This window comes from Ambystoma mexicanum, chromosome 4p, assembly GCF_040938575.1.
Source record: "Ambystoma mexicanum isolate Mex_15411 chromosome 4p, UKY_AmexF1_1, whole genome shotgun sequence".
NCBI lineage: Eukaryota > Metazoa > Chordata > Amphibia > Caudata > Ambystomatidae > Ambystoma > Ambystoma mexicanum.
Genome location: NC_090927.1, coordinates 447645484 through 447666919, shown reverse-complemented (window position 1 = coordinate 447666919; position 21436 = coordinate 447645484). Strand labels below are relative to the sequence as shown.

Sequence of the window (21436 nt, the reverse complement as noted above, 5' to 3'; positions counted from 1 at the left end):
CTTGGGGTAACCACTTCCCTTGGACAGTGTGAGACTAACAGTGGTATCTCCATCCAAACATTGGAGTGTCTATTGTAATATTCACTTGCACACACGGATTCATCAATGGACAGCCCTTCAACATACTTGACTGTTTTTCACCTTTGCAGTGCTTGTACAACCTTTTGTGCTATGATCTTTAGCTTGTCTCAGTCGCCTGTTGCCTATGAGCATTGCGCTGCAAGGCACACCTGTACAGGTGCATTTGTCACCACGCGCAAGGAATGAGAACTGATAAGACTGCTGAAGCTGATAAAAAAAAGTACTTGTGCCAACAGAGCTTGTACCCTTTGCTGTGACACAAGGCCATGGCTAACTTTCTGTTTAATTGTGCTCGCAGGAACTTTTTGTTTAGACTGGGAAATAGACTTGACGCTCCTACATTTATTCAGAAACCTAAATGATGCAGTATGGCGATTGAGTGTGGAGCAGTGGTCAAATTGGGTGGGAGCGGTCCTCCTCTACTTCTATTTTTGTTTTTTTGGTTTATGTTTTACTGTCCTATACTTTTATTTTGAAAATAAACCATTCCAAAATGGTTTTGTTTTAAAATAAAAGTGTAGGAAGAAGTTGAAACTTGCACCTCAATGCACTGCACTCAACATCCCCTTAAACAGCATGTGGGTTTGTTTGGGGGTTTGGTTGCATGTGGGAGAGGCTGTGGCAATGGGAGTGTGGGGAACGGGGGCAGTCCAAAAGGGAATATAGTAATCCACTACTACTTTTTATACACTTCGACCAGGAAGCCCCGGTTGGTGATCAGAAGGTGGACGGGACCCTGGGAGCACAAGTGCAGCAGATCCAAAAACCAGGCTCTCCAAGGCCAGTGGGGGGCAATCAGGATGAGGCTGCAGCCCACTGAAGGCCGTAACTTGCAGAGGGTCTGCTGGAGCAGTTAGGAGGTAGGAATGCATAACACCTGGGGCCGTGCCAACAGATTTGGAAGGCGTCTCCCAGAGACCCCCGAAGCAAATTGGGGGCACTTGGAATGAGGAGATGTGAAAAAGTCCAGGTCCGTGAACCCCCAATGCTGGAACAGGGGCAACAAGGAGTCAGTGTGGAACTCTCACTTGAAGATATTGAATCCGAAGCAGCTCAGTTGGTCCGCTTCTACATTGCTGTCCCCCAGAGATGGACTGCAGGAATCCAAACCCCCCCCCCTGTCAGGGACCATTACCAGATCGATACCGCCTCCATGCAGAGAAGGGGGGAATGGAGAGGGGAGAACCGGTGCCACCCTGCTTGTTCAGGTAAAACATTGTATAATTGTCCGTCCTGACCAGGACAGACCTGTCCCTGATGAGGAACAGAAACGCCTTGAGGGCCAGGCCCACTGTCCTGACCTCGAGCAGATGGATATGCAGGAGGGCTTCCACCCTGGACCATGCACCATGAAATTGCGTAGCCCTCCAGCCCAAAAGAGAATAGTCTGTCATCACCACAGGGGTAGGCTCCGGTCAGGTGAAGGGGGCTCCCACGGAAACATAGCTGTCTATCAACCACCAGCAAAGATCGGGCAGTAGGAGCGGGCGGTATTGGGATCCTGTCCGACTGAGACCCTGTCTCCTGATCTCAATTGGCCGCAAGGTGGAGCTGGAGGCGCCTCATCTTGAGGTTGAGAGTGCTGTACAGTGAGCACGCAGGAGGTCATCAGCACCAGAAGGTGCTGGAACCACAATGCTGAGGTGGACGAGTTGGCTATAAAGTGCCCTATCGCCTTGCGAAGGGAGAGGATCCTCTCGGGAATGGAGAACACCTGCTGAATGGCCGTGTTCCAACGCACCCCTAGGCAGACTAGATCCTGGGAGGAGCACAACTGTGCATTCCCCTGGTTGAGCGAGAACCCCAGCTGATGAAGAATATCTGCCAATTTCTGGCAGGAGTGCATCACCCCCTCGTTAGACCCTGCCCTCACCAGCCAGTCGTCCATAGGTGATGGCCCTCCAAGCAGAGGAGATCCGACACTGCGTTCATCAACTTTGTGAAGACACGAGGATCCGAATTCAGGCCAAATGGCAGCACCTTGTACTGGAAGTTGTATGACAATCATGAATCACAGAAACAGCCGATGCGGCTGGTAGATGGGGACATGCAGGTACACATCCTTGAGGTCTAGGGAACTTTGCTAATTGTGCGGGAGTAGTCATCTTGAAGCGTTCTAGCAGTAAAGACAGATTGGCCTGAGGGTTGTCCTGGACCTGACATTTCTCAGCCTGGTTGTTCTCGAGTACCACAAAAATCCTGGAGTAGAAACCAGAGGCCCTGTCTGATTGAGGAATCGGTTCTACCGCCTGCATCTCCAAGAGCGAAAAGGGCCTCCCGTAAAAGAGCCTGAGACCTGATCTGACTAAGAGGAGGAGGAGAGGATGGTTGAGGAAAAGGAAGAGGAAGACTGAAGCCTGTGGAGACTATGGATAGGATCCAAGGGTTCTTGAAAAGACGCTTCCAGCTGTCCTGGAAAAGAGCCAGTCGGCCCTCCACAGGGGAGCTGTGTTCCCCCGACCTTGACGTCACCGTTTCTTGGCATCGGAGGCAGGGGTAGAGGAGTGGGAGTGGAAAAACCAGCGCAAAGTCTTCTGCTACTTCCTCCTGTGGGGTTTGAATTCGGTCCGGCCCTGAGACTGAGGGAAGGACTTATGCCCTAGCTTTGTCAGGATGGCCAAGGACTTGGCGGTTTGAATGTAGGTTTTCTACTTTGCCATCTCATCATCGGTTGATGAATGAAAGAGGTCCATGCCCTCAAAGGGCAGATCTAGGATTGCTCTTGCACGTCAGATGAAAATGTAGTGGCATGCATCCAAGCGGTCGTCCCCATCTCGACACCCAAGCACAGCCCTCTGCTGGCTGTGGCGATGTGGGAGACCGAAGAGACTATGAAGTCTTGCGCAACAGCCCGGGCATTCGCAGACTGGCCTTGAAGGAGGCTTGCCTCTCCAAAGGGATGTTGGGCAGGAACTCCCTGAGTTCCTGCCACAGCTTCTGGTTAGCCACGGTCAAAAGGGCGTCGGCTTGCTGCAGATGCAGTCCTGAAATGGCGTAACAGCGTTTGCCCAAAGACTCACGGACATGGTCCTCCTTGGAAAGACAACTGGCAGTGCTCCAGATAAGATTTTGAAGTGGGAGTATTTTACTACCTGTTTTTTTAAAGTTGGAATTAAAATTATTTTTTAGGGAGTATAAAATCAAGGCCTTCTGGTAATGACCCAGTGGAGACGTCTGGGAGGACCGTGCCCATACACTTTTGGGCAAATTGAAAGCCCTGGTTGTTTGAGGTGTACCCCTGATGAGCCAGACCTTGATATGGTCTGCGCAAAATGATAGATCTGCATCTGGCATAAGGACCACCTACCAGTTGCCATGAAGATTTCAGAGCATCAAACCCCCATTTTGCTTTTCCAGGGCTTCTGCCATTCGATTGTCAATCCCTTGTACTTCAGAGGTTTGTCGAGGAAGGTTGTCCGTGTTCCAAGTTGTTAGGGAGTTTTACTAAAGTTTACCTGTGATAGGAGTGTAGAAGTCACATTCTTAGGTTTACAGGGCTCCAACTCTAAGATTTGGCCTGAACTACCCAAAAGGTTTGGTAGCTATGGCCGAGCAGCCAGGATTAGTCTAGGAGGGAGAAGGGCTGTAGGTGAGTACAAAGACCTCTCAGTACACTTCTAGTCAAGGAAACACACACTGTAGTTATATAAAAATACGGTTATTATATACGCTAAAGCAATGTTAAAATCAATATTCAATTCAGGTAGGTAAGGAAAGTTTCACACATATATACAGAAGGACATTTGCTGTTGCAATACTCAGTTCAATAGTATACCTATAGCTGATAAAACAGGTAAGCATAAGCTTCAGGTTAGCAAATCATTTATCAACCAACATTTACTAAATAGCAATACTGGTAAGTTAATAAATTTGTGTAGGCCTAAACTTTAGAAGTCTAACCTGTGGGTGGCAGAACAAAGGTAGGCAGACGCTGTCAAAGTTGTCAAATTCACAGATTATGCTTTTCATAACAAGTAAGTAAAGGAATTGGATTCCAAGGGTTCAGGGGTCTAGGTAGGGCATCTGAAGGAATTCTGCCTCTAGGACGGATGTCCTTAGGCAAGGGAGAACACGGTTGGGTCGTCCACTCCAACGTGATTCAGAAGGCTCAGGAGGAGTGAACAGCAACACAACTACCACCTAGGTAAGTACCCAGGAGTGGGACAGTACCTTCCTTGGCAGGAGCAGGCAGTCAGACTCGGTCACAGGGATGCCCAGCAGACTATCTTCACAGCACTTGATTGTGGAGGCTTGACACCGGCTTTGTAGCAGTGACGGTTGTCACCCAGCAGACTTACTTCCTTCTCTCGGTCCACGACTCAGCTGAGGGCCTTCTACGATCGGGATGGAGTCTCTGTAGGCTCAGACAGATGCCCACAAGTTCACAGTCTGAACCACGCTCAACGAGGCGATGCACCGCAGCCATACCAGAAGTCTCAGGGTATTCAGAGATTGCAGGCCCGGAAGGTTGCAGCTCGGCGTGGGATGGCGCAAAATAAAGCTGGTCTTGAGACTGGTTAGACTCACCAGTCCAAGGGAAGAAGTTGTCCAGTCTGGCTGTTCTTTGTCACACAGAAGAAAGGGTTTGAGCTGCAGCAGCCACTCAGTCGGCTTTGGCGGTTGCTGGAGGACGTTGCAGGCATCGTCCTTTCTTCATTTTCGGAATGGATCTTCCAGTGGTCGACTCTGGCTTCTGCATCAAGACCCTTGCCTTATATACAGGAACCCAGCCAATCAGCATGCATGCTACATTTACACTTGGGTGGTGGCGGTCACATGGGGACAGCCAGGCTCCCAGTCAGAACTGGATCCAAGCAGACCCACTGCAAGACAAAGACCTGAGGAGTTTCAGTGTCCTCCCAGCTTCCTATACTCCCAGACACACTGGCGCCTTCGGAGGGTCTACCCAATGGGTGCCCGTCAAAGACAAAAGAGTGAGCAGGACTTCCCCCACCCAGATCGGAAAAAGAAGAAGGCTCAAGAAAGGACAAGCCGTTGTGAGCTGTCGGAAAAAAAAAGAAGACCGGCACCATTTTAGATCAATGGTGTGCATTAAAGTTGCATTTAGAAGTGTACCCAATTGCATTTAGAAGTTGTGCCCAAAAGCCTCTCTGAGAAAAGTTGCATTTAGAAGTTGTGCCCAATAGCCTCTCTGAGAAAAGTGGCATTTAGAAGTTGCCCAATTGCATCTAGAAGTGTACCCAATTGCATTTAGAAGTTGTGACCAATAGCCCCTCTGAGGAAAATTGCATTTAGAAGTGTGCCCAATAGTCTCTCTGAGAAAAGTCGCATTTAGAAGTTGTGACCAATAGTCTCTCTGAGAAAAGTTGTATTTAGAAGTTGTGCCCAATTTCATTTAGAAGTGTGCCCAATTGCATTTAGAAGTGTACCCAATCACATTTAGAAGTTGTGCCCAATCACATTTAGAAGTTGTGCCCAATAGTCACTCTGAGAAAAGTTGCATTTGAAGTGTGCCCAATTGCACTCAGAAGTTATACCCAATAGTCTCTCTGAGGAAAGCTGCATTTAGAAGGGTCCCCAATTGCATTTTGAAGTTATGACCAATAGTCTCTCTGAGAAAAGTTGTATTTAGAAGTGTACCCAATTGCATTTAGAAGTTGTGCCCAATCACATTTAGAAGTTGTGCCCAATAGCCTCTCTGAGAAAAGTTGCATTTAGAAGTTGTGCCCAATTGCATTTAGAAGTGTACCCAATCGCATTTAGAAGTGTACCCAATTGCATTTAGAAGTTGTGCCCAATAGTCCCTCTGAGAAAAGTTGCATTTGAAGTGTGCCCAATTGCACTCAGAAGTTATACCCAATAGTCTCTCTGAGGAAAGCTGCATTTAGAAGTGTCCCCAATTGCATTTAGAAGTTATACCCAATAGTCTCTCTGAGGAAAGCTGCATTTAGAAGTGTCCCCAATTGCATTTAGAAGTTATGACCAATAGCCTCTCTGAGAAAAGCTGTATTGTGACCAATAGCCTCTCTGTAAAATTAGCCTTTCTGTGGAAAGTTACAAATTGAAGTGACCACAATAGCCTCTCTGTGAAATTGCAATAGTGTAATACCATGCCGGACCGAACCGATCAATCTCCCTAATAACCTCTCGGTACAAAGTCCCTAATACCCTCCCTGTATAAAGCCGAATTGAAAGAAGTGCACCTACTAGCGTGCCCTAAATAATCATATTAATATAACTAACAGTATAGCTGTGTAATGTAGAATCTGACACGGTGACTAATAATCTAATACAAAGTTGATTTAGATTCATGCCTAATACCCTCCCTGTATAAAGGTGAATTGAAAGAAGTCCACCACTAGCGTGCCCTATTCAATCCTATTAGTATAATAGTATAGCTGTGTAATGTAGAATCTATAACGGTAACTAATAATCTAATACCCCCTCTAAGCAAATTGAATCTAGAGACTGACCGAATATCTTCTCTGTTTACAGGTGAACTTAGAAGTGTACCTAATAAACTAATATCTCTGTCTACAACTGTATCTAGAAAAGCACCAAATAGTCTAAATAGTCTAGTATCGTCTTTGAACAGTTGAACCTGGAAGTCTGCCTAAAAGCGTGCCACCTCTGATCTTAGAACTACAATCAGAAAGCCCTCCTAAATCAACCTAAAAGCTCGTACCAATCATGAGCGCACCCACTCCACCAGAATCTGTCAGAAACTACCCACCTGGACCACCCCCACTCTCCGATCTGCCTTCCCTCCCGTCCCCCCTCTCCCAAATCACCCCACGCTCCTTCGCACTCCCTGCCTTTCCCCTCTCCAAACACCAAGCCAGGGGGGCATGATGGCAAGCCACTCACCCTAAGACCACTCATCCCCTGATCCCCACCCCCGACCCGCCAGCGTTAACCACACCCGCTCCCCTCACTATCATACCTGGCACACCCCACCCTGCAATCACCCACCCCCCACCTTGCCCTCATACCCCAGCCACCTTCCCCCACCAACCGCACCCTTCCCCCTCCCTAAAAACTGAACACCTAGCCCTAGCAAGAACCGAAGCTGCTTCCCTCTCCCCCTCTGACCCCGCTACCCTCTCTCAGACACCAATTGCAGCAAAGAAACTAAAGAGGAAACGTCCCTGGTCCCCCTCAATCTCTCAGCACTCCTCGCCTCCCCGGTCTCGGCCCACCACCACTCTCCCGCAATCTCCTCCTTCCCCCGTAGCTTCCCCCTTCCTGAAACCCATCTCCCTCGATTTCTCATCAACTGCAACGGAAACTCCTAACCGCCCACACCCCACCATCAAATCCCCCAACCCAAACCCGATCATCCTATCACACGCAGCCACCCAACCCTGCCCGAAGCCTGCCAAATGTTCTGCTCGCCTCTGTCAAACCAGACCTAGTTTTCATCACTGAAACCTGGTTCTCAGACGACTTCGGCCCAATCGCCAATGAAGCCTTTCCCCCTGACTACTCCCTCATCCCACTGAACCGTCCGTCCAGAGGGGGGGGGGGTAGCATTCATCTATCCCTCTCCCCGTCGCTCTCACACAGCTTCTTAATAATCTACAGGCCCCCTGGCTACGATAGACAATTCGCAACCAACCTTTGCGATTCTAGCGCCACCCTCCAACTAAACCATCCCAACCTCACCCTTCTTGGAGACTTCAACATATGGCTCGACATCCCCAGCAACCCTATGACACACGCCCTGGTTGACGGCTTAGATGCAATTAATCTCCAACCCCACATAATCAGCCCGACTCACTATAAAGCACACACTCTTGAGGCCATCTTTAGCTCCAACACCCTGATTCATTTAAAGCCCCCCACCCCTATCATCTGGTCCGATCACTTCATCCTCTCCTTCACCATCCACTCACCCGACCCCCTTCCCGTACTCCTATCTGAACCTCCGAATCTACGCAAATGCTGGAAAAAACTAATAATCACCCCAGACCTAGCTGAGGCACTCCTCCAGTCTCCACCACCTACCTGCCGTCTCAACAACCAACTAACAAACGCATCTCTGATGCGGCTCACCCCCCCTTGCAAACCATCAACCCGCCGTGGCCTTTTCCCCAAATGGTTCACTCCTGAGTTGAAGACCACTAAACGACAATACAAATACCTAGAACGCAAATGGCAGAAAGAGAAAACCCACGAGAGCAGGACCACCTTGGCCCGACAACTGTACCGGTACAAGGTCGAAATCCAGAAGCAAAAAAAGCCCACTACAACACCCGAATCCTAAACTGCAAAAACCCTAGCAAAGAACTCCACAAAATCATCTCCGAATTCACCAATCCGGCTTGTAACACAACCGTCCCGACCCCGTCACAATCACTGTGCGACTCACTCTCCCTCCACTTTTACACCACAGCTATCGAAAGGACAAAAACTCTAACCACCAAACTGGCTCTCTTACAGCCAGCAGGCAATCCTCAGCCCGTACCGGCCAGCCCATCAACCGCGACCTCTACGCAACCAACGTTCGAATCCTTTAGTCCAATATCACCAGAACAATTTCTCAAACTTCTATCTGCCCGCAAGCCTTCTGGATCACCACTCGACCCTAGCCCAGCCACAACCCTTAAAGAAATGTTTGCTTCCACCTGCGCAGGAGAACACGCAAGATCGATCATAAATGCCTTTCTTCCGGTATCTTTCCCGACGCATTCAAAATGGTGCACTATAAACCTCTAATTAAAAAACCTTCACTCGACCCTCTCGAGCCCAAAGACTACCGCCCCATCTCAAACACCAGATTCCTTGCCAAACTCATTGACCGAACCGCCTACTCTCAACTAAATGCCTTTGTCTAAGCCAACAATCTCCTTGACCCCGCCCAATCAGATTTCAGATCACGTCACAGATCCGAAATACCCTAACCGCGATCTGGGATGACCTTAAAATGACAGCAGACTCCGCGGGATGCGCTGCACTAATCCTTCTCGACCTATCGGGCGCCCTTGACACGATCAATCACTCAATCCTCCTAGACCGCCTCCCCTCCCTAGGAATTCGTGGAACCGCTCTTAAATGGATAGCTACATTCCTCAAAGACAGGCACCAAATAACGACACTCTCCAGCTTCACCTCCCAAGCCCGACCAGTCGACACGGGAGTCCCACAAGGAGCATGTCTATCCGCCCTCCTGTTCAATCTCTACCTGATCACCCTCCCACCAATAATTCGTTCACACAACATCCTGTGTTACAACTACGCCGACGACACTCAACTAATTATAAAATTCCTGAACTTGAAACCCAACTCCCGACCTGACCTGGCATCCTGCCTCCTTAACATAGAACTGTGGATGACCCAAAGCAACCTCTTGTTAAACCCCTCCAAAACAGAAATCATGGTTTGCGGCAACTCCGATCTTCTTCCACACCCACTTCCCTGCCCACCCGCCATGGGCAACTCACCGACACCCTCCAACACAGTGAAAAATCTTGGATGCACCCTGGACTCTGACCTAGCAATCTCGTGCCAAGTCAACAATGTCTCCTGCCACCACCACCTTAAAACCCTTAGGCGCATCTTTCCATATCTCTCATTTCCCAACAGACTCTCCGTGGTCCAATCAATCGTTATATCAAGACTGGACATCGCAAACCCCCTATACCTCGGAATCCATGCCTACCAACTGAATAAACTCCAAAGGGCACAAAACGCGGCGGCCAAATTGCTACTTGCGCTCGGTCCAAGAGACCACGTATCCCCAGCCCTTAAGACACTGCACTGGCTTCCAGTAGCCCGTACGGTGGCTTTCAAAACCTTATGCCTCTCCCATCGAGCACTGCATAAAACTGGACCTCAATATCTTCAAAGACAAGCTAATACCTTATCATCCCACTCGCACCCTAAGATCAAGCTCAGCCGGCCTCCTAGTAATTCCTAAAACAAACTCAGTCAGGTTAGGCGGATCATCATTCTCAGCCCTGGCCCCAATCCTGTGGAACTCGCTCCCACCCCACATCCGCCTAACTGAGGATTTAACACCCTTCCGCAAACTACTGAAAACCTGGCTCTTCCCCTAAAACCAACCGGTTTTCCAAACTATCATCATCTCAATAACACCGTCCCAACAAACTACCTGAAGCGAGAAATTGACAACTAATAAACTTGAATGTAAACTAGAAAGACAAACAGAACTAAACGAGTAATGTAGATCAAAACAGTAAAGTGGATAATAGGAATAAATAATTGGGAAAGTAAGGAGATCTAAACTGATGAAATGGACATGATGAATGAGGAGGGAACGTAGTGAATGACATAGATGAAATAGTTAGAATGGATAAAGCGTATAGAACAGATAATTGCACTAAGCGGAAGAGTGCAGGAGTGGAAGAACAGACAACTAGAAAGATCAAATGAGTATGGAGATCGGATGGAATAGATGAACATACTAAAGCCAATGAGTGTGCAGAGTGGTTGGGTGTGTAGAGCGGACGAGCGTGTAGAGTTGATGAGTTTGTGTAGAGTTGATGAGTACGTAAATACAGAGTAGCGAATAGAACGCAGGAGGGCATAGCACTGATGACTATACTGAACGGATGAACGTGTAAGAGCGGATGAGCGTGGAGAGCGGATGAGCGTGGAGAGCGGATGAGCGGGGAGAGCGGATGAGCGGGGAGAGCGGATGAGCGGGGAGAGCGGATGAGCGGGGAGAGCGGATGAGCGGGGAGAGCGGATGAGCGGGGAGAGCGGATGAGCGGGGAGAGCGGATGAGCGGGGAGAGCGGATGAAGGTGTAAAACAGATGACTGGAGAGCGGCTGAGTGTGTGGAGAGCGGCTGAGTGTGTGGAGAGCGGCTGAGTGTGTGGAGAGCGGCTGAGTTGCGGAGAGCGGCTGAGTTGCGGAGAGCGGCTGAGTTGCGGAGAGCGGCTGAGTTGCGGAGAGCGGCTGAGTTGCGGAGAGCGGATGAGTTGCGGAGAGCGGATGAGTGGGGGGAGCGGATGAGTGGGGGGAGCGGATGAGTGTGGGGAGCGGATGAGTGTGGGGAGCGGATGAGTGTGGGGAGCGGATGAGTGTGGGGAGCGGATGAGTGTGGGGAGCGGATAAATACGTAGAGCGGATGAGTGTGTGGAACGGACGAGTACATAGAGCGGACGAGTACGTAGAGTGGACAAGAAAGTTGAGCAGGCGAGTACGTAGAGCGGACGAGTGTGCGGTGCGGATGAGAGTGTGGAACAGATGAGTGTGAGGAGCGGATAAATACGTAGTGCGGATGAGTGTGTGGAACGGATGAGTATGTAGAGCGGACAAGTACCTAGAGCCGACAAATGTGTGGAGCGGATGAATGTATGGAAAGGATGAGTGTGTGGAGCAGATGAATGTGTGTTGCCGATAAGTGTGTGGAGCGGGTGAGTACGTGGAGCGGGTGAGTGTGTTGAACGGATGAGTACGTAGACCGGATGAGTAGTACGTAGAGCGGATGAGTAGTACGTAGAGCGGATGAGTAGTACGTAGAGCGGATGAGCAGTATGTTGAGCAGATGAGTATGTGGACTGGATGAGTGTAGAGCGGATGAGCGTGTAGAGCGGATGAGCGTACAGAGCGGACGAGCGTACAGAGCGGACGAGCGTACAGAGCGGACGAGCATACAGAGCGGACGAGCATACAGAGCGGACGAGCATACAGAGCGGACGAGCATACAGAGCGGACGAGTATACAGAGCGGACGAGTATACAGAGCGGACGAGTATACAGAGCAGACGAGTATACAGAGCGGACGAGTATACAGAGCGGATGAGTGCGTAGGCAGCCAGGAGTACATGCGCGCGGTAGACTGGAGTGCATGCGTGGGGAAGACAGGAGTGCATGCGTATGGAATACATGAGAGCATGCGTGGGGCACACTGGAGAATGAGGATTGACTAGAGCACGCAAGGCGGACTAGAGTGCGTGAGAGTGTCGAGCAGACAGGAGTGTGTAGGGCAATCCTGAACGCCTGAAATGAATAAAAATGCATAGAACGGACCCCATTGCATAGAATTGCGTGACGTACATAATACGCTTTGGAATGCAGGGAACATTTGAAAGGGCATATATCACACCACACCTCACGCTTACTCTCTTCTTTACACCACCACTCAACAAGAACAAAGAGATACTATGACACCATTCGGTATAACTGTTCTCATATCAACATCTACCGCTCACTCCCCATCACTGCTGGTTTCACACCCCCCAGCCAGGCGTTCTCCTCAGGCCTAACGCAGCCACACTCGGTCTGGATAAATCCTGCCAGAGCGAACACATACTCCTGATCTCTCAACCACTACACCTACCACTAAGAAGCAGCTACCACACGAATTCCGCACCAGCTGCACACATACCTGGTGCGCACACGCACCTTTGAACTCTCTCTACTGACCCGAACTTCGGTTCCCAAGGGCGTTCAACCTACCAGCACCTTCAGACCATACCAATGGTATATAAGACGCTATATAAATGCAAAATAACCTAACATGTGTCCCTTACCACAGCTTCTAATACAGACTGTGATGTACGTTTCACAAAAGCGGTAGAAAATCATCCACTGCTGCCAGCCACACAGATTGACTTGCCACTATAACTAGAAAGGAGAAGTGAGAAAAGGGATACAATGTGTCCCCTCAGCACATAATGTGGGGTGTTCTGATCTCACAAAAGAAAAGCATAGGTAGGATCAAAAGTATCCCCTATATGATTATGATCGGTTATTTATAACACGCTTAATACCAAGAGGTTTCTAAGCGCGGACCCGGGGATCGAACCTGTGTTGCTGCGCTCGTCTTGCTCGTAAGGCGTGTGCGCTGCACCCGAGTTATCCTCCCAAGACCACCCTATCCTGGTAACATTTCGTTAGCATAGGAAAATAAAAACACCAAAGAGGGAAGCTCAAGGAGCTTCCAGCAACACTGCACAGAAGGTGCTGCGTGCTGCAATAGTAAAGTACAGATGCCATAAAAAGATGGAGGAAAGCAGATTCCATCAATAACCAAAAGTTAAAGAAAAAGAATGAGTGAGTGAGGAAAAAGGATCCCACTCAGGAGAGTCAGACAAAATCTAATAGTCCAGTAGAAAAAGTGCTGTGGGACACACCAAGTGGGGAGAATTACACACAAGATGAACATTCTACCTGACACAGGTTTAAGTCCAGTACAACTATGAATGTCTTGATGGCTACATTAGTAAACTGTCAGCACGCATTTCCTGCAGCATCAAGGCAGCCCTTAATTACAGCATTAGATGTCAATTGATCCTCTCAGACAATTTATTGCATCTAGTTTCGGTTTGCTTGGGGCATATCCTTGATCAACATGTTAAAGCATGCCATTGGCCCAGCTGAATTTGCAATTCTTAAAACGGTACACTGCCTCTTTTTCAGGAGGAGCTTCTGTAGTCGATGCTGGTGTACCATATATATTTTCTGACAGTGGTAATCACGAAGAATGAGAATGGACTGTGCCCTTTGTTAAGATGGATTTTTAGAATCACCCTGGTGGGCATATTTGAGGAGGCCAACCTAGTTATGGTGAACCGGGAGACTCGGTTTAGCCAAAAACCAATCAAGGTAGCAATGGAGCACAGGTCATACAGTTATTTAGCTCTTTATAACTCGCTAAGAAATTAAACTAGCAGGTAGTAATATCACACAACACCATATAAAACGAATATATACATTCACCACTAGGTTCACTACAATACATCACTAAATAACTAACAACTAAAAACATGTAAGTATTGCAGGTATAATGATGAGAACCAGTCACAAGTACAATCCATTCACTTAAGAAGTCCACCCGTAGGATTTATGTGGGCTTGTGCCCAAAAGTCACAGGTTCCATAAAGGGTTTCTCTCAGGAAGGTATTCTCTACAGTGATTCAATGGGCTTGTGGTGGGGACGTAAAATAGTTCCAAAGTTTTTCAAAGTCCAACAACTATTATAAGACATGTAAATCTTATAGTCTTAGTACAATCCCATGTCCAATCAACCATTTCTTCCATGGTTGCAGAGCCCCAGACCCTCCTTTCCCATCCTCTCAGCTCATGCCACCACCTCTTAAGGCTTTCAGCGCCTCTTCGGTCACCTGCATACCTTACTGTGCGGGTGTCCGGAGCAGCTGGGCTTTGACATGGGGCTCTGATGGCGTTTCGGAGCCTCTCGCGTTCTGTAGCAGCTCTGTAGTCTTTTCGGCATTAGCTCCGTAGTCCTTTCGGCATTCCCGACAGCGCAGTTCCTTCCCTGTGCACTCCCTGGGTCTCGGGGATGTCCAGAATGTCATCCCACCTTCTGGCTGTGTGGTCCTCACGTCCTGGACCGGCCTCAGGCTCTATCTCTCTGTTCTTGGCATCTCAGCTTCCGCCTTCACTCCTTGTCTGTGCTTGCTCTTGCGGTTCTTCCAGGGAGGGCTTCACACTTTGTCAAGTCCTTCATTACTTTTAACACAGCTTTTTCCAATCAGATACTGAGAACCACTAGAATGCACAAAGTGGTTCTTGTAAGTATTATGTACTGCTCTGTGCCGTCTCCTCGTCGTCCCAGTATGGAGTGAGGCATGTTGTTGTAACTCACTAGAGATCTTCCTCGCCTCAGTATGCTCTACATTTGCTGGGATACAAAAGTATGTGGTATATGAGGGTAGGGTTGGAGGTGAAGGAGAGGGGGATATGGCAAGTAAGGGGTCTAGGGTAAGGTGACTGGCTGGGATACTGCGTTCTCTCAATATGGTTGTCACTGGTTCCAAAGATGGTTCCCCTCCCATGAGATCCACCCGCTGAGTACCACCCCCAGGGGGACTATCGGGTAGCGGCATCACCACCCTGGCCTCATCATGGGGAGGGTTCCCCACCCATTTCAATGCATCAATGACACCCTGGGATTTGTCACACAGAGCATGTTCACATTTGCATAGTTAGGCTATAAGGGCCATTAAAGGAACAACAGGCACCCCCGGCTAAATTTGGCTTAAATAAATAAATATAGATTCCATAAATCTGTTTGACATATCCATGCTGTAACTAGTTACAACCGATTCAATATGCAGATGTACATATATTTTCAGTTCTGCATCAACATATCACATTCCTGAAGGTAGATTTCAATTTGGGACCACGGATCGCTACAGTTCGAACAGAAGAAATATCTTTCTTGGCACACTGCAATTTTTAAAACACTGTCTGGACTCTGGCAAAATAAGCAAAGCATACAAAAGTAATCAGACGCCAACTTTTTGCTAGCAATGTTTGCTATATGTGAGTACAAATTCCCCACAGGAGTTTAAATGGAAAATTAAACTTGCATGACCCCCACCACTATAACGGCATAAACCTTTTCAAGCCATTCCTAAGTTGAATGTATATTTTATGGATAGATTTCAGCAGTTTGTCAAAAAGCACAAATTGTTAATAGCTCAGAAGTACTTTCCCTCTGGGGAGCCAAACATAACAGTAACTACAGGCTTGTTATCTGTTCTATACAATATTTTTTCATTTTATTTTATTTATATAGCAGGAACCGTATAAAAGAAATGATACACAGAGCACTTCACAATGTTTAAGGGAAATACAATTCTATAAAAAACTAAAATAAAAAACATTCAGGGGAGTAAAATCAAACATAGGATTCATAATAACAGATTCAATCAAAGTGGAGTATAATAATTTTCTGAAATGAAGTAAAGATTCTGCTGTGTGAATATAGGTCTGTAAAGCATGCAGTAACATAAAATATTCCCATATACATTCAAGCAACATCATTACATACAGCAGTGTCTGTATACCTTCATCATTACTATTAGTGTGGTATGACTTGCGATAACAAGCTGTATGAATGTTTAAACTTCATGAATAAGATTAAGCTAAACACTGCTCATTTAGCAGAATGCATGCATGTCTCATTTCTCACTAGAGGTATACATTTGATATATTTGCATTTCAATGATTGTCTAGTTGCAGGAACCTCCCCGGGACTGCTTATGTTGTTCTTATTCATTTCAGTAATTGCGCAAAGGTTCTAGAAAATGTCTTCCTAAATATCAGGTGTCTCTGCATGATTCAGTAGATTGGATTTCTTTTAACAGAAGAATGATCCATTTGGCAAAGCTTAATAAAGTGAAGTGCACATTTGTTTTGGTGGAAAAGTCACAAAACCATAGAAAAAAAGGGTTCAGGACCCGTAACATGTTCATACTTCATTACTCTCAGGTTATGAGGGTAGCTGAACGGCAATATTTCCATCTTGTTTTTACTTCATGTTGCTTACCCTAACGTTCTTGATGTAACAAAATATTCACTATAGGCATTTGTTGCTTAAATACTGATGGTATCTATCCCCTCACAATAGGGTATTTCCTATTTTACCCAAAACTCTACATTTAATATTATTTAAGGAAAATGACTAAACCCAGAATCATAATCTCTTACCTTTTTAACCCATCCGAATTTTTTTGTATTACGGACTGGCAAGGATAGCCAACCCTCTAACCTGGACTCTACAAAAGACACAGAAAATAGGTTAATTTATTTGAGTCGTCATGCAGAACATTATCATGCCTGTACAACAATCTTTTTAGTTGTCAAAAAGCAGACAAGACAGACATCATCTGCAACAGAATTGCTTAGTAGGATGCACTGCAGACATGTTTCAGGAACGAAATTGCAATGCGCAGCCAAAAAAACAACAAATAATGCAATCTCAGCCCAACCTCAACGATACAGAGAAAATGCACATAGAACAATGAATAACAAAACGGTGGGCATTCCAGCTAGTTATACAAATTAAATGAACAAATCCCTTTGAAAAATTGGAGATTCCAAATATTATAATCTTACTGAATGACCCATGAGGCTACAATCTAATGTGGTTTATGTTCAGAGGGTAAATTCAAAAGACACTAATTTATATCACCCAATCAAAAGCTATTGGATCCTGAGCTAAGGCTCTAGTGAGCATGTAAACTAATGTCCCTGGAACATGAAGCCATTCCTTCTTTCACACCTTAAAGAAGGGATCTGAAACCTTTACCGGTCCAGAATTTTGGACTACAATTCCCATCAGCACTAGCCCAGCATAGTGAAGGGGTCACAGGAATTGTCCTAACTCTCTGCAGATCTATTATTTGGCTGCCCTCAAGGACTTAGATGGGGGCACTATTGAACCAATCTTCTTCATATAACTCATAGGTCTGTTTCAGTAATTGACTGCATATCTTAATTTGTTCAGGCCACTGCTTAACATTGCAAAATATTGGCAGATACTTCTACCTTGCAGCTTTAAAGCAGTGCTTCTCAAAATTTCCCAACACCAATCGCCATAAATAATATGGGCAACTGGTGGATATTACAGCACTTTTAAGAAATTACCAAAAAGCCAGTGGCAACTCTTTTTTTGTGTCGGTGTTTTGTAAGGGGAAGTCATGCACTATTTCAATGCTTCAATATCTGCCACAGTTCCCAAAAGCATTGCAAATCATCTGTGGGCCCTTCAGATAATTGTCTCTGCAACAGAAATGCAGCATTGGGGAGGGAGGCGAGGGGGGTGGCGTTTGGCACCAACAGAAATGGGCACCTAGCTATCTCGCTCTGTTCCTGACTTTTGAAATATGTCACTCTGTCATAGACAACCTTATAAAAGAATGTTTTGATGAACAGATCAAATCTTATTGTATGTTCCTGAAGTGGTCGGCAAATGTTTTTGATTCCAGTTTTGGTCTGGAGTCTGCGACGCGAAGCTCAGAAGACCGGAGCGGCTCGCGAGACTCAAGGCGCAGGGTGACATGAGAATGAGCAGCGTGATGTACAGGAGTTTGAGGAGGCCTTGTCTCTCAAGTTGCTTGACCGGAGGAGTGCCCTCTGGTGACTTTCAGTAAGAAAACCTTATTTATCATTTTAGAACGTTCTCTGGAAGGCAAAACTCATACAATAATTCCTCTTATTCTAAGAGATTGTTTCAACTGGCCGTACTTACATACTTTACTGGCGTTAAGGCAGGCACATGTACTCAGCTATGAGGAAGCAACCTCAAATAATTTTCCTGCATCTCTTTAAAGAACCAAATAATCTTTACTGTGGTCATCAACCTACATAAGTTTATATTATGGCATTCCAATGGGGTGCCCAGAAAGGGTCCAGCATTAAGGATAACTCAGCTTCCACTGCCCCATCCACAACTACTCTAAAAAGGTCTTTAAGTCACTGTGCTCCACCACAAACATCTAGCGACTCAATAATAGATGCTCCATGTTTGAGTCCAAAAATTATAAGTGGAGTGAAGGATTGGGGTGGGGGTAGAGGATGGTTCCCAGTGAGTTGCTCTATTGGAAAAATCCTTAAAGGACCTTCAGAAACATAATGAAGAACTGGAAAATAGAGATTGTAGAAACAATCTTCGTATAATTGGTATGTCAGAGAATTGTAAAGGTGTTGACCCTGTTCTGTTTTTGAAGAAAGCATTACCAAATATCCTTGGGCTCCAATCATCAAAGGTGTTTACTCTCCAAAGAACATATCGAATTGGTATCAATGAATCCTCAAATCATAATAGATCCGCCCGGCGCAAGCAGATTTTCCTTTTGCTTGGATACACACAACTGCAAATTATCCTTAAAAAGGCAAAATAAATGGGCCCACTCTTGTGGAATGGGCACAGAATCTTTATCAGAATCTTTATCTCACAAATGCACTTGTCCGATCTGAATGACACCTGACCTAGTAAGATGTGTCCTTCCTTTGTCCCCCCCCTTGCTCATCGCGCCTTGAAACACTTGTGTATAGGAACATTATAAATGCCATATCATAACTCAAATAAAACTGTGCAAGGAAGGAAATAATTCTTAACACACCATCCAGCACTGAAGCAACTTAATGCCAGATACGGTTACACCTATCTGGGTACCTTCGAGGTGACTATAAAAGGCAATAACTCCGTGTTTTATCTAGCTGACCTCAAATCCTTCATACGATCGTTGAAAATGGATATGGACACTTCGCTTCTGGTTCTTCTCAACAACATATTGCATCCAGAGTGGCTACATGAATGTTACCTTACCCCATACCAACTCTCTTTTAATGGCCTACTTCAGTTTTTTGATGTTCTTTCTTCTAGGCACCGCTACACCTTATTATCTTCGCTGCACTCCTGATGATTCTGTTTGTGTATGAGATCCATATGAGCTTTTATTTTCTCCCCACGATCTGTATGATCCTACATATGACCTTCTTTAACATGCTTTTTAAATGCAACTACTGGCTTTTTCTTTTCAACAATATTAAGTCATGAAATGTTATAGGATCATTTTATGTTTCCTTGTATGCACTGGTGACATCCCAGTAAGTCTTCGGAAAACGACAAATGTAAGGTTCCTCCGATCTTAGTTAATGGCTTTTAAATGCATTTCCTGGAATATGAAGGGGATTAACAATCCAATTAAACAACAAAAGGTACTTCGGTATCTCAAGAAATGTAATCCTTCAGTGGCATGCATTCAAGAAGCATACCTTTCGGCACAAGAATCAATGGAATTTAAAAAAAACCTTGGACGGGTGAATTTTTCCCAAGTCAGGCCAAAGGTGCTGCAATCCTTATTAATAAGAGGCTACCTTATACAAATTTACATCAAAATATTGATGCCAGGGGCAGATGGGCTCTAGTCAAACTAGTAATCAGACTATCTATATTGACCATTTATGGTCACACAGTTACTGATCTTGATGTTTGGATTAACATTACAAAATATATTCTGCAAACAGATCTTTGTAATTTGTTAGTATGTGGCAACTTCAATGAAATTGACCCCTTTATGGATCGACAGTCCAAATCAGTCTTTAAAATCTGCAACACACAAAGAATTCCTTAGGTTCATCTCTGAAATCGGCCTACTGGACTCGTGGCAGATTGGTCATCCTACTGAGTTCGACGTTTCTTTCCACTCCATACCACACAATACATTTTCATGTACTGACTATATCTGCATGTCCAAATCTCTATCAGGAACCATTCTGGACTCCAAGTTAGATTGCAATGTCATTTCAGATCATGCTCCAGTTGTTACTGCTTTTGACCTTACAGATATACATTTTTTTTTCCCAATAAATGGTTATTAAATACATTTCTTGAACTATCTTTCTTGAATTTTCAAGAACAGTTTTTCAAAATATTTATGAATCATCCCCAGTTAATAATTGGGATGCCTACAAAGCTGCCTTAAGAGGCCGTACTATCTCCTATGTTATTAAAAAGAGGAAATCGACAAAAAAAAAAAAGATACTTATTTCATTTTCTGAGAACTTTACAAATCTGGAGAAAATGTACAATGAACGCCCAACTGATGGATAGTTTCATGGTATTTCAGCTTTACGTTAAAATTAAATTATTGACTTTCAGAACAAGCTTGTGGGGCATTATTTAAATTTAAATCATATCTATCAATCTTCAAAAAAAGCAGGCAAAGAACTGGTATTCTATCTTAATAGAAGAAATGAAAGGTCTTCCATCTCATTTTACCAAAAATAGCTATGGGGTCAAGGTCTCTTAAGATAAAGCTATATTGGACGTCTTCAAGGACTTTTATGAATCCCATATTCATCCTAACAGGATAGCACTCAAATCAATATTCAATCTTTTTTTGGAAAAGTGAGCAGAAACTCCCACTCTCCAGTCGATCGGAGTCCCTTAGATCGCATCATCCACATTAATGAAATTTACAAAGCAATCAAAGATCTTAGAAAAGGTAAAGCCCCCAGCCCGGATGGCCTGTCCATTGACCTTTTTAATCAGTTTGCTTCTAAACTTTCCCATAGGCTAGAATCGTTGATCTCTTATATCTCTTGAACTGGTAAAGCCTCTGGATCTTTCAGTGAGGCCCTTCAAAATCTCTTTCTAAAGCAGGTAAGGATTTCGATGATCCCAAGAATTATCACCCCATATCCTAAATTAATGCAGATTGTAAAATCTTTGCAAAACTAATAGCATCGAGCCTTACCTCCACAAGCTGGTAAAATCAGATCAAGCTGGTTTTGTAAAAGCCAGAATGATTTCCTCTAATGCCAGATTACTTTATAACCTGATGAATATCATCAACAATAAAAAAAAGAAACTGCAGAGACAGTTTTGCTGCTATTACCCTTGATGCAGAAAAGGCGTTTGACAGTCTTGAGGGGAGCCATCTCTTTCAAGCTTTTATACTTGGACCCCAGAACATCTTTTTTTTAAATTAATGGACAACTTTCTCCCAGTTTTTCACTTAAACGTGGCACTACACAGGGTTGGCCGCTATCACCTATTCTATTCGTCCTCTCGCTGGAGCCTCTACTGGATTAGAAAAGAAATCGGTATCCCTGGAAGTCGGTGCGGGAAACTAAATTAAATTCGTCCTATACTGATGTTTTAA

At 45.6% G+C, this 21436-nt stretch overlaps 1 protein-coding gene across 3 annotated transcripts in view; it reads right to left on the bottom strand.

Annotated features, from left to right (window-relative positions):
- The window catches only part of ROCK2 (Rho associated coiled-coil containing protein kinase 2), a 1440935-nt gene that overhangs the window by 75123 nt on the left and 1344376 nt on the right, over window positions 1-21436 (bottom strand). For all 3 annotated transcript variants that reach the window (XM_069605961.1, XM_069605962.1, XM_069605963.1), the window contains one exon: window positions 16473-16540. In XM_069605961.1, the coding sequence (XP_069462062.1) occupies window positions 16473-16540 (68 nt within the window). The remainder of the gene's footprint in view (window positions 1-16472; window positions 16541-21436) is intronic.